General features: G+C 53.4%; 2 protein-coding genes across 8 annotated transcripts in view; one reads left to right on the top strand and one right to left on the bottom strand.

The window, feature by feature from the left end:
* Vill (villin like) overlaps positions 1-6,895 on the top strand; it is a 14,009-nt gene extending 7,114 nt beyond the window's left edge. For 2 of the 5 annotated variants that reach the window (XM_031344104.1, XM_031344108.1), the window contains 9 exons: positions 963-1,100; positions 1,216-1,374; positions 2,090-2,269; positions 2,812-2,957; positions 3,716-3,860; positions 5,514-5,717; positions 5,936-6,007; positions 6,212-6,469; positions 6,693-6,895. In XM_031344104.1, coding sequence (XP_031199964.1) covers positions 963-1,100; positions 1,216-1,374; positions 2,090-2,269; positions 2,812-2,957; positions 3,716-3,860; positions 5,514-5,717; positions 5,936-6,007; positions 6,212-6,469; positions 6,693-6,806 — 1,416 coding nt within the window. In that variant the 3' untranslated portion in view covers positions 6,807-6,895. Of the gene's footprint in view, positions 1-962; positions 1,101-1,215; positions 1,375-2,089; positions 2,270-2,811; positions 2,958-3,715; positions 3,861-5,513; positions 5,718-5,935; positions 6,008-6,211; positions 6,470-6,692 lie in introns of those variants that run through there. The other 3 variants (XM_031344106.1, XM_031344105.1, XM_031344109.1) reach the window with 3 other exon arrangements.
* Positions 6,896-7,102: 207 nt separating this feature from the next.
* Plcd1 (phospholipase C delta 1) overlaps positions 7,103-15,180 on the bottom strand; it is a 23,893-nt gene continuing 15,815 nt past the window's right edge. For 2 of the 3 annotated variants that reach the window (XM_031344112.1, XM_031344111.1), the window contains exons 4-15: positions 11,647-11,776; positions 11,328-11,559; positions 10,452-10,653; positions 10,218-10,362; positions 9,993-10,142; positions 9,749-9,907; positions 9,322-9,481; positions 9,016-9,132; positions 8,057-8,235; positions 7,834-7,966; positions 7,594-7,743; positions 7,103-7,473 (exon numbers count right to left, since the gene is read on the bottom strand). In XM_031344112.1, coding sequence (XP_031199972.1) covers positions 7,388-7,473; positions 7,594-7,743; positions 7,834-7,966; positions 8,057-8,235; positions 9,016-9,132; positions 9,322-9,481; positions 9,749-9,907; positions 9,993-10,142; positions 10,218-10,362; positions 10,452-10,653; positions 11,328-11,559; positions 11,647-11,776 — 1,843 coding nt within the window. In that variant the 3' untranslated portion in view covers positions 7,103-7,387. Of the gene's footprint in view, positions 7,474-7,593; positions 7,967-8,056; positions 8,236-9,015; positions 9,133-9,321; positions 9,482-9,748; positions 9,908-9,992; positions 10,143-10,217; positions 10,363-10,451; positions 10,654-11,327; positions 11,560-11,646; positions 11,777-15,180 lie in introns of all 3 variants that reach the window. The other variant, XM_031344110.1, reaches the window with a different exon arrangement.

Consider the following 15,180-nt stretch of genomic DNA (forward strand, 5'->3'; position numbering starts at 1 on the left):
GGGTGGGGCTGTGATCCCGAGGGGTGGGGCTGTGATCCCGAGGGGTGGGGCTGTGATCCCAAGAGGTGGGGGCTATGATCCCCAGCTCACAGGAGAGAAGAACTGGGTCACCCGCCAACCTGCACAGACACCGGCTTCCAACAGTTCTGTCTCCACCAGTTCTGTCTGGTTCTAAGGCTGAAGTGTGGCTCCCATGGTAACAAGCCATCACTCGGACAAATGTGAGCAGATGCCACCATTTTCAGCCTGTTTGCTTTAACTGACAGGGTCTCGAACATCCTACACTGGGCTCAGACTCTCTGTATAGTCAAGGCTGGCCTTCAGCTGCTGATCCTACTGCCTCCCCTCCCCAGGATCACAGGTGGAATCCCAGGTCTGGGAGGTGTTGGGGATTGACCCAGGACACTGCCACATTGTACCAGCATTCTATTAACTGAGCCACTCCCCCAGCCTTGGGTTTTGTTTGTTTAGGAGTTTTTGGTTTTATTTGTGGGTTTTGTTGCTGTTATTGTTAATGACATTTTAAAGAAAAAAGAAAATTTCCCGCCAGAGTGCCACAGCCTCCCCCTTCCAAGCATACTTCTGTCTCCTGGACTGAGCGGAGCGTCTCTGCATGGGAAGATGGTGCTATCTGCCCCTAGCCAGGGATACGCTAGTAGAGTCTAAACCGAGGGGGCCACGGGCCAGCAACTGGATCCATCCCGTAGCCTCTTGCCATTTCCCTGATTTTCCCAGGGACAGCATGCCTGTCTGGGCTGAGAGCGGGCCAGCAAAGGCATGAGGTTACTGAGGTCTGTGGGGAAAGGGGTCACTCACAGGTCGGGTATGGAGCACGGAAGGCACAGAACTGGACGAGCTGCTTGTTGGTTCAGATGAGCCACCGAGAGCTTTCTGGCTTAGATGCAGGTGGGCAGGCTGCTGCAGGTAAGGCTCATCTGTGCCCACGACCCCTTGCTCCTCAGGTGTGGTACATCCAGGACTTACAGAGGCAGCCTGTAGAGCCCAAGCACCATGGCCAGCTGTGCTCAGGAAACTGCTACCTTGTCCTCTACACATACCAGAAACTAGGCCATGCCCGGTTCCTCCTGTACCTATGGCAGGTACGCCCACCTGCTGGTGTATCAAATGCCTTCCAGCCCAAGAGCTAGAGAGTGAGACAGGAAAACCCTGGGCACAGAAAAACCCAAGCCATCATTGGCTTCCTCCCTTTTGCAGGGCCACCAAAGCACTGTAGAAGACACCAAGGCCCTGAACTGCAATGCGGAGGAGCTGGACCTCATGCACCAGGGGGCGCTGGTGCAGGGCCATGTGACCATGGGCAGAGAGCCTCCCCACTTTCTAGCCATCTTCCAGGGGCGGCTGGTAATCTTCCAGGTAGGGCCCATGTTGGACCTTTCATCCCTTTGACACAGGCTGGAGAGGGGCTCAGTTGGTAGAGGGTGATTGAGTGTGATCCCAGCACCTGTGTGAAATGCTGGGCATGAGGGTGCACACTGTGATCATAGCTCTGCAGAAGTGGACACAGAAGGAGACTCCTGGGGCTCGATGGCCAGTCTAGCCTAATTGGTGAGCTGCAGGCCAATGAGAGATCTTTTCTCCAAGGAGGTGTACAGCATTCCTGAGGATGACATCTGATGTCCTGTGGTCCATGAGCACACACACACACATGCACACACACACATACACACATGTGCACACACACACATGCACACACTGCACACACACAGACACACACAGGCTCACACTCACAATCCAAAATCTACTTGACATAAGCCACTCACGGGAGAAAGGATTCAGTTTAGGTCCACTTCAGGGCTGTCATAGTCCCTGGCTGTGTTGAGCCTGCGCCTAGATGAGGCGGCCTACCATGGTGACAGGACCATGCTCTGAGCCCTCTGAGATGGGAGACAAGTCTAATTTGAAGAGGTCTCCTTCACTGTCCTGCATAGAGAGAACTGCGACAGTCCACGCGCAAAGGGCCAGGGGACAGTGCTGAGTTCTGAAACAGTTTGTTCACCAGTAGGATAGGGGCAGGGGTGTGTGGCCCCAGGAGCCCTTGACTCACCCTGAGGCCCCCGCCTTCTAATAGGGGAATGCAGGCAACAAAGGGGAGAGGCCACCAATATCCGACGCCAGGCTTTTCCACGTGCAAGGGACCGTGAGCCACAACACCAGAACTATGGAGGTGCCAGCCCGTGCCTCTTCTCTCACTTCCAGTGACATCTTCTTTCTGATCACAAGTCACATCTGCTACCTCTGGTTTGGGAAGGTATCCACCACTTTACAGCCTGGGAAGGTGGTGCTAGGCCAGAGATGGGTCCCCTCCTCACGGATGCAGACTTAGTTCACAGAGATGGTCCAGTGGAGATGATGCTGTGGGTGGTGTGAAGTGGCCCAGGACCCTGATGGAGCTAGGGGAAGTTACGCAGTCCCAAGTGGACTGGGGTTCTCCAGGGTGGACTAAGCCTGGTCTGGCTGCCTCCCTTCCTGCCTGGGGATTTCTCCCAAGCCTCTCTGGGAAAGGGAGATCTAGTCTAGTTTGCTTGGTTTTTGTTGTTATTGTTGATGTTGTTGTTGGTTTGTTTTATTATCTTTAGCATAAACCACAGATGACCCCCAAGCCTAGATATCTCTCAACCATGTTCTGAACCCAGACGGGGTGATGGGGTTGCAGTTGGGGGACTGAAAGGGAGATCCCATGCTCAGAGGTGCCTCCCTCTGCTCTGGTCCAGCTCCCCAGAGGACCCAGTGGATAGGACATGGGACTGGAGGTGAAGGTCTGCAGAGCTTGACCTAGCTTCTGCTTGCCAGGGCTGTCATGGGGACCAACGTGAGATGGCGCGGACGGTGGCCACTGTCTTCCCAGGAAATAACAAGGAAACAGTGCTTGAGGGTCAGGAACCTCTCCACTTCTGGGAAGCCCTTGGAGGCCGGGCCCCCTACCCCAGTAACAAGAGGTAACAGGGTCGGGGAGAATACGTTTGTCCTGAGGAGGGAGTGCGGCTCGAAGGTGAGCCCTCCTCCGGCCAGGCTTCCCAAGGAGGTCTCCAGTGAAAGGTCACACAGAGATCTGGAAAGATAAGACGAAATCTGCAGGACTCTCAGCCCTCCTCCTGCAGGGGCCATGGGAGTCAAGCCCACCTTGCTGTTTCCAGACCTGGGGTAACGTTAAGGGGGCGGAAAGGGCGGGGGGCGGGGGGGGGGAGGAAACAGTGCCAGGGCTAACAGGGAGAAATGGTGCCCTCTGCTGGCAGACTCCACTCCCTGCATTGCCACTAAAGATGATCCCTAAACCACAGGATAAATGGACGAGGCATGCATAGGACTTAAGAACAGAGTAATAACTCAAGGAAGGAAGGAGCCGCATCCCTGGGCCCTGCTGTCCACCCAAGTCTCCTTGGCTCCCAGCCTCAGTCCGTGCCTTCCACCCTGGACCTGAGGCCAGTTTCTGACTTAACTAAGTTTAGGGAAGTCCCTTCTAGGGAGGGCAGGTTCAGGTGCTCCCCACTAGGCCGGGAATCCCCCTCCTCAATGTCCACCCCAATGGCTTCATTCAGCAGCTGAAGGGTTTTTGGTCACTATGTCCGTTGAGAGAAAGGGACCCTGCCCTGGAGCAGGTGCTCCTAGAGAAAGTCAAGAGGTAGGTGGAGTTCAGAGGAAGGCCCAGGGCCAGTGTGGTCCAGGCCACGCCCCTAGCAGCCCCTCTTCCGGCCAGGCTTCCCGAGGAGGTGTCGAGCATCCAGCCCCGACTGTTCGAGTGTTCCAGTCACTCAGGCTGCCTGGTACTCACAGAAGTTGTGTTCTTTGGCCAAGAGGACTTGGACAAGTATGACATCATGTTACTAGACACCTGTCAGGAGGTAAAGCAGTCAGTCCTGTTTGGCTGGGCTGGGAACGCAGGGTGTGAATCTGTAGTTGGGTGTGAAGGTGAGTCTAGCCTGTGGCTGATCATTACCGTGGACTCAGAGTGTGGGTGTGACAGAGTTGGGATGTGTGTGGTTGCGGCCTTGCAGTATGGTGTGTAACACCGAGTGTGCTGTGACGCTGTGTGTGACTGCATGTGTCTGAAGGTCTGACTTGGTAACACAGGTGACTCTTTGAACCTGCACGTTTAGGTAGCTGTGTGTAAGCCAGTCATGCCTGTGATTGTGTGGTCAGTATAATCCAGGGCTAACAAGAACTGACCAGAGCAGGTGAAACTGGTGACACTGGGTGTGCACCTGTCTGTGTGAGAGGGAAAGAGAGAAAATGGGGTTGGTTGTTGGTGTGATGGAGCAACTGCATTTGTGAGTCTGTGGAATTCTGTGCGGCCATGAAATAGTATACCTGACCAGCCAGAAATGCCTGACAGGTAACAAAATGTGACATGTCTATGTGTACACATTAGATGACAGTATCTGGCTGTGGTCAGCTATCTGGATGTATGGCAATGGGCAGTGTGCCTCTGTAGCTGTGACACTGTGTGTGTGTCATGTGTGTGTGGTAGTGTGTGCATGTGTGACTCTGTGTGTGGTAGTGTGTGCATGTGTGTGACTGTGTGTGTGCATGTGTGTGACTGTGTATGTATATGTGGTAGTGTGTGCATGTGTGTGTGTGGTAGTGTGTGACTGTGTGTGTATATGTGGTAGTGTGTGCATGTGTGTGTGTGTGGTAGTGTGACTGTGTGTGTGTGGTAGTGTGTGACTGTGTGTGGTACTGTCTGTGCTGGGATAAGGCTGAGCTCTGAAAACATTTTGGAGAAACCCAAGCCCAGACTCCACCTCCGTCTCCCCCACTGCACAGCTCACCCCACTACCTCATCAGCCCTCTCTGGTCAGTCTCCCCTGACTCCACCGTGCTTCCTGGGTATCCCAGGCTCGTGCACCTTAGGAGACCTTGGTGCTGCCTAGTTCCTCACTTTCTCCTGAGACATATATGTGGCTTGCTCCCTCATGAAGGCTCTAAGGGGGCAGAGATTGTCCTCAAATCTCTTTAAGACAGTTTCACATAGGCCCAGAATGGCCTCGAACTTACTATGTAACCTTGAAGTTCTGATCTGATTCCACCTCCCAAGTGCTGGGATTAGAGGCCCGGCCCACCCCTCCTGTTTCTGTGGTATTTGGGGTCTAGGGCTTTGCTAAGCAAGCACTCTTTTTAGGGCAGAGTAGCAGACTGTGCTAGCTAACCTTAAACTCTCTCTGTAGCCAGGGATTGCCTTGAACTGATTGATCCTTCTGCCTCCACTTTGCCAGTGCTGTCATTAAAGACTTGTGCCATGATACCTGGCTTAGGGACTGTGGCCTAAGAGACCCTAAGGTAGAATGGTTCTTTCTACCACTGAGTCTTTAGTACCAAGCACATGCTAGTGCTTCATACCTATTTATAGATTAGATACATGCATGCATGCCTGTGACCTCAAGTGTTCGTGGGTGTGTGGGGGTTCTTGGCTGCGCATATGCATGTGCACTTCTGAGGCCATCTGAGTTGGGAAGAGGTGGCTGTCACAAGCAGTCCCTCCACCTGTCCAAGCCCAGGCCTCCTTTGTGGCCCAGATCTTCCTGTGGCTTGGGGAAGCTGCAGGTGAATGGAAGAAAGAAGCAGTGGCCTGGGGCCGTGAGTACCTGAGGACTCACCCAGCAGAGAGGAGCCTGGCCACACCCATCATTGTGGTCAAGCAGGGCCATGAGCCGGCCACCTTTACCGGGTGGTTTGTCACCTGGGACCCCTACAAGTGGACGGTGAGACATAATACCCCACCCCCATGTTAATCTGATGGGAGGGCTGAAAGAAGTCACTCCCTGGCCAAGGACCTCCCGTGAGTCAGTGGGAGGGAACCTGAGGTGAGACATAATACCCACCCCCATGTTAATCTGATGGGGGGGCTTTCTCCTCCCTGGGTTTCAGGGGGCTCCTTCCTTTGCCCTAGTCCTGATTACAGTCCAACTCTTGACCCCAGAACAGCCAGTCCTACGAGGAGATGGTGGGGGGCAGCCTGGAACTCGGATCTGCAATCTCTGAGATGACAGCAGTAAGTGTTTGGGACAGTGTCCCTGGCAGCCGCCCAGAGGGGTCAGCGTTCAGATGGAAGGGGACAGAGACAGAGGAGCAAGGGTCCATCCAGATTCAAAGGAGCGAGGGGTTCAGATGATGCCAAGAGGCCTGTGGGTTCAATGTGGTCTTTGGTGGGTGCCTGTCCTCTCGCTCCCGGACCTTGAGGCTTCTCTCTGGACAGGAAATCCATAACGTCCAGCTAACTCCAAGGCTGAGCGATGACAAGGCAGGTCGCCCGACACTGCTGGCCTTCAGGGGTTCCCAGGACAGCCCAGAGAATGAGCTAGAGCTGAGCCTCAGGGTGGATGGTGAGAACCCCAGCATGAACCACTCCAGCAGCTTCAGTAGCTCAATTGCCAATGGGAGCCTGCCCCGGGAAAGGCTGATGCACCAGGCCCTGGAGGACCTGCCACAGGGTGTGGACCCGGCCCGTAGGGAGGTGGGTACCAGACCTAACTGTACTGGAGGACCCCACGGGATCCTGCCCCATAGTGCACTGAGCAGACTGGAGAAGTTTAGAATGGATGACACTTCCGGGTGGGACAGGAATCTGGGCTCCAGGAACTCCCACTACACTCCCAATCTCCCACCCTATCCCTCCCCGCCCACTCCTACCCTCCCACCCCATCCCTCCTCGCCCACTCCTACCCTCCCACCCCCAGTTCTATCTCTCAGACTCCGATTTCCAAGACATCTTCGGGAAGTCCAAAGAGGAGTTCTACAGCATGGCCAAGTGGAAGCAGCAGCGAGAGAAAAAGAAGCTGGGCTTCTTCTAACCTGGGGAACCCTGCCCCTCACACTCTGAGACTCCTCCTGGGGTAACTCCCACTTCCTAATAAAAGCCAGTGGCTGGCATCGGATGTGGCAATGTGTGCCTTCGAGCCCCACCATCTGGTGGAGTCCCCTTCTCAGTGGCAGGGCCCTGTGGCACTCTGGGATAGCATCCTGTCCTCTGTTGAAAGGATTCCTCTGACTGCCTGCTTGCTTCACACAACCCCATGACGATCAGAAGGGGTATGCATGCAGACCTTGAGGGACTCTCTGGTGTCTTTGTAAAGAGACTAGAAGGATCCATCTTGTGATTTTTTTTTCTTTATATATAAAAACTCACAACCTAAAGTCAGCTAGAGGGTAGGGAGAGGGATGCAGTGTTGTTCCTAACGGAATTTTGAACCACTCCGGGGACTGGACTGCTCCTGGGCCCCCAGAGAGGCAGAAGCTCAGATGATGTGTTAGAGCTGAAGGCAGTTCAGTGGCCTCAAGCTCCGCGCCAGAGGCCGGTGCAGCAATGCCAGCCTTGCCAGAGGTGTGGACACAGCTCCGCCCTCTCGGGACGGACTGCCTCAGACCCCCAGGCTTAGTCTTGGATGGAGATCTTCACAAAGAGAGTGGCTGATGGATGCTGGTCTCCGTTCTTAGACAAGAGGTGAACATGGCGGTACCCTGGTGGGAAAGGACAGTTCTGGTCACTGGGAGAGGATGCTCAAGGCACAGGGAGCTATGGGTTAAGAGAAGCCTGGCCCCGCCACTGCTCCTGGCAGGCTCCTCCCCTCCAACGCTCACCCTGCTTGAGGCAGTTCCAGGGGATAGTACTCTGGCCAATAAAGTCGTTCTTAGAGGAGGAATCATAATCCTCTACCATGAAGCGTACAAGGGCAAGGTCAGGCACTGCTACCTCAAACTCAAACTCCGTGTCCCACCACGGGTTGAAACCTAGAAGGGCAGAAACCAAACCGTAACAACAGCAAGGTGTAGACCTTGCTCCAGCGGCCCGGCCCAACCGAGGCCCAGCGCATACTATACCATTATTGGTAATAACTGCTGTCTGACGGCTGGCCACGTCCCGGCCCACACCGTGGATCTCCACTATCACCTTGGGGTCCACGATAGAATTCTTATTCTTATTGACCTTTGGCAGCTGCTGTCCAGAGATGATCTAAGGAAGGGTAGAGACAGTGAGCGTTCAGGGGTGGCAGTGAGAAGGAAGGGATCTCCACAGGCTGCCATGCCCCGTGTCAGGCCATACCCGGACTCGGAGCCTCTTCGGAGCCAACCAGGGCCCCTGAGTCAGGGCGCGTGAGTTGAAGGTGGTTTCGGGGTCTCTCAGGAAGGTGGGTTTCAGCACATACCCGCAGCCTCCATTGTCCTGGAAGCAGCCGAGGTAAACGTCCATTTCTGGCCCAGGGGTTTGGAAGTTCAGAGCCACTACAGGTGGAACAGAGCAGTCACCAGCTGTGGGCTGGCCCCAGAGTCCTAGGGCCCAGCCCGCTCAGAGTGCACTAGAATCTGGGTTCCAATGTGAGTTAGAGCAGGATCCAATGGTCCAGTGTCTCCTGTCTTCCAGCATCTAGCTGGCCCACCACACTGACCACACTCTTGTGTGTGTGTGGTGCTGTGTGTAATACAGGTGTGTGTCATGTGAGCGCATGCACATGGATATATTTGCATGTACTTTCAGAGGCCAAGGACCTGGCGTCTTTCTCAATTGGTCTTTATTTTTTGAGACAGGGGTTCTGGCTGGCCAGTGAGCGGAGCTCAGCCTGTCTCTGCCGCATTAGTGCTGATAACAGATTTGTGTCATCACCCCTGTGCTCTTACGTGGGCGGGGATCCCAGCGCAGTACCCCCTGCTTCTATGGCAGACATCTTGCTGGCTGAGTCATCTCCCCAGTCTCCCTTTTGAGGGCTTGAGACAGGGTCTCATGTAGCCCAGGCTGGCCTCGAACTAAGTAGCCAAGGATAACACTGCACTCCTGACCCACCCACCTCACCCCCACCTGGAAAGTGCTGGAATGACAGGTGTGACCTCATTCTCCAAGACAAAGGGCCGGAGTTCACACCAGACACAGACTTGCTGACTGGGCAATTTGGCCTGCCTCCAAACCATCTCAGGGCCCCCAGACCTCTCATCCTGTGGCCTCCACAGCTCTGGACATCAAGGCCAAGTACTCTGTCTAACCTCCCTCCAAGCTCAGCAAGTCCGTACCAATCTGGCAGCCCCCGTTCCACATCTCCACAGGACTGTAGTTGGAAGAGTCTGTTCTCCACCCCGCTGGGTAGATCCTGCTCAGATGGCTCACGTTATGGCGGACAAAATTATTTCCTGAGAACAGGTGGAGTCAAGTCATCAGTGAAGGACTTGGTGGGCTAAAGACACACCTACCCACCCCACCAGTTCTGTCTGGACATAAAGCAAGGAATGCCAAGTTGGGACCCTGCAGGGCCAGAGGGCAGGCCCAGTCCTGACCAGTCCAGATGGCCAGGATCGTGGGCCTCAGGGACAGAGGCTCACCTGATTCCTGCAGCAGCCGCAGGGCACGGCCCTCGGAGAAGGAAGCCATCTCATAGAATGCCTGCCCAGAGGTGCCAGGACCGGAGAAGCCACCAAAGTGGACACTCTTGCAGTAAATGACCATGTCGGAGAGCTCCGGCACCAGCTTTAGCTTATCCTCCTGGAGGCCGCGGGGAGGCCCAGGTTAGAGCCATAGGTAGGGTAGGATAAGGTGGGCACTGAGCACCAGAAACCCAGACGAGAGAGAGAGAGAGAGAGAGAGAGAGAGAGAGAGAGAGAGAGAGGGGAGAGACAGATACAGAGAAAGAGAGAAGGGGCAGAGGGTCTGAATGGCAGCCACAGAAAAACCAAGACAAGGCAACTGTCCCATGGGCAATAGGGTGGGAAGGGCCTGGGGTCGCCCCGCCCCCACAACTTCCCCTAGAACCTTGGGCTTCTGCTGCACTTGGCTGCGCACAGCCTCATCCTCCATCTCAGCAGCCTCGTCTTCGTCAGACACATCAGTGACTTCAGGCCCGTTCTCCTCTACCGCAGGCAGCAGCCCGCCCAGCTTCTTCCCTTTCAACAGTATCTTGCCCTTCAGTTGCTGGGGATGTATGGCTCACTGGTCAAGACCCACATCGGCCTCCAAGCCAGGTTCACTTCCCCACCTCAAGGGTACCACTGCCTACCTCAGGCGAAGGGAGGCTCGTGGTAACCCCTTCCAGCGGCTGGTCCAACAGCACGGGCCCCAGGATGGCCCTCAGGTGACGCGCCATGACTCGCTGTTGCTCCAGGCTGCAGTGGTTCTCCAGGGACAGGATGACTGGGTAGGGGGATGCCTAGAAGCCCCAAGATGAGTTAGAAGGGACGGTCCTCCCTCGTGTCCTCTCCCCGCTCCCACCGCCACGGCCGACCTTGAAGGCGTAGTCCCGGATGGCCCTGAGCACGTCACAGAAGAGTATCTTAGAGGTGAAAGTGTAGCCGTGGTAGATGATGGGCTCCTGATTGGGACCATCCCAGCAGTCCAGCTCCAGGCACCGGCAGCCTTTGCACAGAGCCCTGCAGAGCGGTGACAACTAGGCTAGGACCCTCCAGGTCCCGTCCCGGATCCCACCCTGACCTACCCCTAACAGTTCCCTGGATCGCACCGGATGTAGGCCTCTGTGCTGCTGGGCCCCGTGAGCTGGTCTTCCAGTAAGTAGGTGTTGTGGGAAGAGGACACTAGGTAGTGGCTGAGTGGCTGATCCATGTCCTGGTAGACACGGCGGTGCGCCAGGCTGAAGGCGTTCCCATCAGCCGATAGCAAGTACATGAGGAAGCCATCCTTGGTCATCTGCCGCTGGGCCTTGGCTAGGCAGGAAGAAGCCACCATTTCCAGTCAGAGCTGGTTGCCCGCCACCGTGGAAAGAGAAGTCTTTTCTCCACTCTGCCTGCCCACCCAGTCCTCGCGGGCTCACAGTGGGACTGCAGTTACAGTGTGCTGAGGCCCCGTCTCTTTTCCTTCCTCTTATTCTAAAAGCCCCAAAGGCGGGGTGTCACCTCCTCTGTGTCCCTAGAGTGTGTGTGTGGTCCTGAGGTCTGATCACGGGGTCTTACACAAGCACTCTACCACTGAGCCATGTCCCCAAGTCCTCCTTTCTCTGTACTTTGAGACTGGGTCTCACTAAGCCAACCAGGCTGGCCTGGAAGTGTTGAGCAGGCCCTGCCTTCTCTACATCACATGTCAAAGCTGGATCGAAGCTGTGTCTAACGAAGAAGGACGTAGGAATAGCCTTGGCTTTGTCAGCCATTTCTTTCTATGCCTTGGGGCAGGAATGCTCAAGGCCCCCCGAAGAAGGAAGAGGAGGAAAATGAGGCCCAGACCGGGCAGGCACTGGGCTCTTTCTCCCATCCACCTGCTTACACAGGACAGCCACACATTGGTCAGCAACCCTGGGGCTGGCTCCCTGCAGCACGTCTGTTTGTCTGTCTGCAGTTCCATCAGAGTCTCCCAGCCATTGGCTCTGGGACTGCTGGGCCCTCACCAGTCTCACTGGGCTCGTAGCGCTCAATGAGAGAGAGGGCCAAGGCTGGCCCTGCCGCCTCCTCCTGCTGCTGATGCTGCAAGAACTTCACTAGCTTCTCCACCGACAGGGTCTCCTCAGAACCCGCGGCCTCTGCAAAGGCACGGTCGATCTCTGCCCGCTGGGTCAGCATCTTGTAGAAGGTCTCAATCTCCTCATCCTCCAGAGAGTCTGTCTGGGAGTGGTCACATTCCTGCAAACCCAGCACAGTCCATGGGCAGGGCTCAGAGCTGGCCTCAGGCCAGACCCAAGGCCCCACAGCCACACTGAGCCAGCTCACCCTGAATATCTTCCTGGCATAGCTGTCATCCACCTGTATGTTGAGCTCCTTCAGGAAGTCCTTCACCTCCTTGAAGTTCATCTTGTTATCCTTGTTTTTATCAGCCTTTCGCAAGCAGGAGTGGATCCAGCTGGCAGAGCCGTCAGGAAAACACACAGCAGCTAGACGCCCACCAAGCTCCCAGCCACGCGAAGCGGCGGCTGCCCGTAGTCACACCAGACCCGGAGGCTCTCCTTACTATGAGCCTGTCCCCTCCTTTCCCTTGCTTCTCTTGCTTGTTGGTTTGTTCATTTGGAGCTAGGGACTGAGCAGGGTCTTACACAGCACTCTACTCTAGCCCTGCTTTTACTCTGTATTTTAAGTCAAATTATCTACACCAACCATAACTCGCTCCTTAGTTCCCTTAGGCCCTGAACTGGTGATCCCCCTGCCTCATCTTCTTGAGTAACTAGGAATACAGGATTGCACCACCAGACCCAGCTAGGGGTCTTTTTCCCTTTGTTCATTCTGAAGCGTGATGACGTTTGAAAATATTTACCCTAAAGATTCACTGCAGACATTTAGACTACAGCAAAGGAACTCAATCAATAGTGGCCCCACCAGAGCACCTCCCACTGTGCTGAAAACAGCTTGGGTCTCTCATGTGGACAGTCAGCTGCCTCTGGCACCCGAGGCTGGAAGCACACATTTCCAGCCACTGATCACAAAGTGGAGAAATCCCATGCAAACTCAAACCTGGATCAAGTCATCCTGTCCGGGATGTCTCGCACCATGCTTGCACACACCCCACCCCACCACACCTCACCCTACTTTCTCCCTTCAGACTCTGAGGAACTAATGGGGTGGACGGTGCTTCTAGCACAGTCCTCCCAGTTAGAGCACTGAGTCAGACAAGAGGATGAACTTCATGGGTGTGTGTTTTAAAAAAAAAAAAGACATTAGAATTTAATTACACTTGAAACAACAGCACAAGCAGCATAAGAAATGTTACATAACTTAAAAAAAAAGTCTAGGCCCCAGGGTAGGCCATCCTATAATCTCAGCACCTGGAACGAGGTTGTGGCAGAAGAATCAGGAGTTCTAGGTCATCCTTAGCCCCATAATCAGTGCCAGGGTAGCCTGAGCTACCTGAGATTCTGTCTCAAAACAGATAAGCCAAAACATAACAATAAAACCTAAGATGGTGGGCCGGGCAGTGGTGGCGCACACCTTTAATCCCAGGACTCGGGAGACAGAGGCAGGTGGATTTCTGAATTCCAGGACAGCCTGGTCTACAGAGTGAGTTCCAGGATAGCCAGAGCTATACAATTTATAAAAGCACCAAAATTATTAAGATTATTTGAAAAAATTTTTAAAGTATAAAACTTAAAATTCTGAGAGCCACAAAACGTTATTAAATGAAGTGGAAAAAGACTAGGGTCCGGAGAGATGAGTCGGCACACAGAATGTTTGCTGTTCTTGCAGAGGGCCAGATCTCAGATCCTGCATCCTTATCAGACAGTTCGCAACCACCCTAGCTCCGGGAGCTGGTATCTCCTTCTAGCCTCTGTAGGAACTACACCCTGGTGGACACACACACACACACACACACACACACACACGAATACACACAAAAGCAAATCTTCAACAAGTGGAAAAAGGAATAATCGAATGTAAAGACATCTGACCTTGTCCATGGATCGAAAGACATTTCACGCTGAAAAGTCTCCAGATTAACCTGTGATCCCTATCCAATGATGCTGACTTCTTTTCAAGAATTTGACACAAACTGACCTTAAAATACATGTGGGAAGCCACAGGACCCAGACTGGCCAAACCAATCTTTCAAAACAAAGAACAGACATGGACTACTCACACTTGCTGATGATGAAGGTAACTACAAAGTTACAGGAGATAAGAGAGCGCAGGGATACTGCACAGAAGGGCAGACGGTTGGACAAATGGACAGAACTAAGTCCAGAATGAATACTCATTTTCACAGCCAGTGGAGAGTTCAATGAGAATACTAAACGGGATGATGTATTTTCAGGCCCATGAGCTGGTACAGCAAGTACAGGTCCCTGACAACCGCGTTTAATCCCCAGGCCCATAAGATCGGAGAGAACCGACTCCCACAAGCTATCCTCTGGCCTACACACACACACACACACACACAGACACACACAGACACACACACACACACACACACACACACACTCGCACACATGAGTGACAAGTACGTAAACACACAATAAATAACTAATGTAATAAAACTACTCTTCCAGAGGTCCTGAATTCAATTCCCACATGGTGGTTCACAACCATCTGCAATGGGATCTGATGCCCTCTTCTGATGTATCTGAAGACAGCGACAGTGTACTTACATAAAACAAATAAAAGAAATCTTTAAAAAAGAGTCTCAGTGCACAGTGCTGGAATGACTGCATATCCTAATGCAAAGAGAAAATAGATTTTCTATCTCACAATACACACAAAAGCGAGCAGGAAATGAACCAGAGAGCTACTGTGAAGTGGCCAGGAGAGCATCTCTAACCAAAGAGAAACCTAAGAACTAGTGATTGATGTAAAAATAGAACACCCCCCCGACACACACATTGCTGGTGGGAATCTAAATTGTTGGAATCACTTGGATATATGATTTGGCATGTTTTCAAAAAGTCAAGCTTGAGAGGGTTGTGGAAAGATGGCTTAGAGGACCAGAATTCAGTTCTCAGCTCCTCCACGGGGCTGTTCACGAATTCCAGGGGGTCCAGTGTCTTCTGCTACCTCTGCAGGCATTGCACACACATGAATATGATGCGCACACACAAAGACAGACACATACTTAAAACTAGAACAAGGGGCTGGAGAAATGGCTCAGTGGTCAAGAGCACTGGCTGCTTTCCCAGAGGAAGCAGGTTCAATCCCTAGCACCCACATGACGGCTCACAACAACATGTAACTCCAGTTTCAAGGGATCTAACACCTTTTACTGGTCTCCTCTGGCACCAGGTGTGGACATGGTACATGGGCATACATGCAAGCAAGATATGCACTTAAAATAAAATGATAAAAATAAAATTTTTTTAAAAAAAGTTAAACATAGGAGTTACTAAATAACCTAGCAATTTTCCTCCTAGTATGTACTCAAGTGAGATGACAACACACATTCCACACAGAGTGTGTTCTTGAGGTTTTACCGCAGATGAGAGTCTGAGAGTGGAATGGACTCACAGCCCCGGTCACAGATGAGCTAGGCGTTATGGAAGTATCCATATGGTGGAATACTGTTAGGATGCCAGAAGGAATGGAGTTCAGAGCCACAGAACAGAATGAATGAATGCGGACACACACTAGGAAGAAGCAACCGTCTGGGAGATGCTGCAGGACTCTGTCTACGGCAAGTCCACAGAGAGCCATGTATTCAGGAGGAGATGGGGCTATCTAGGCCTGGCTTTGGTAGGAAATATGAAAGAGCCACTAATGGAGGCCTGGGAGGGGGTGACAGGATACGGTGATGATGCTCTAACATCGGGGTGGAGGCCTGGGGGGGGG

This window comes from Mastomys coucha, unplaced genomic scaffold (genome assembly GCF_008632895.1).
Source record: "Mastomys coucha isolate ucsf_1 unplaced genomic scaffold, UCSF_Mcou_1 pScaffold23, whole genome shotgun sequence".
Taxonomy (NCBI): domain Eukaryota; kingdom Metazoa; phylum Chordata; class Mammalia; order Rodentia; family Muridae; genus Mastomys; species Mastomys coucha.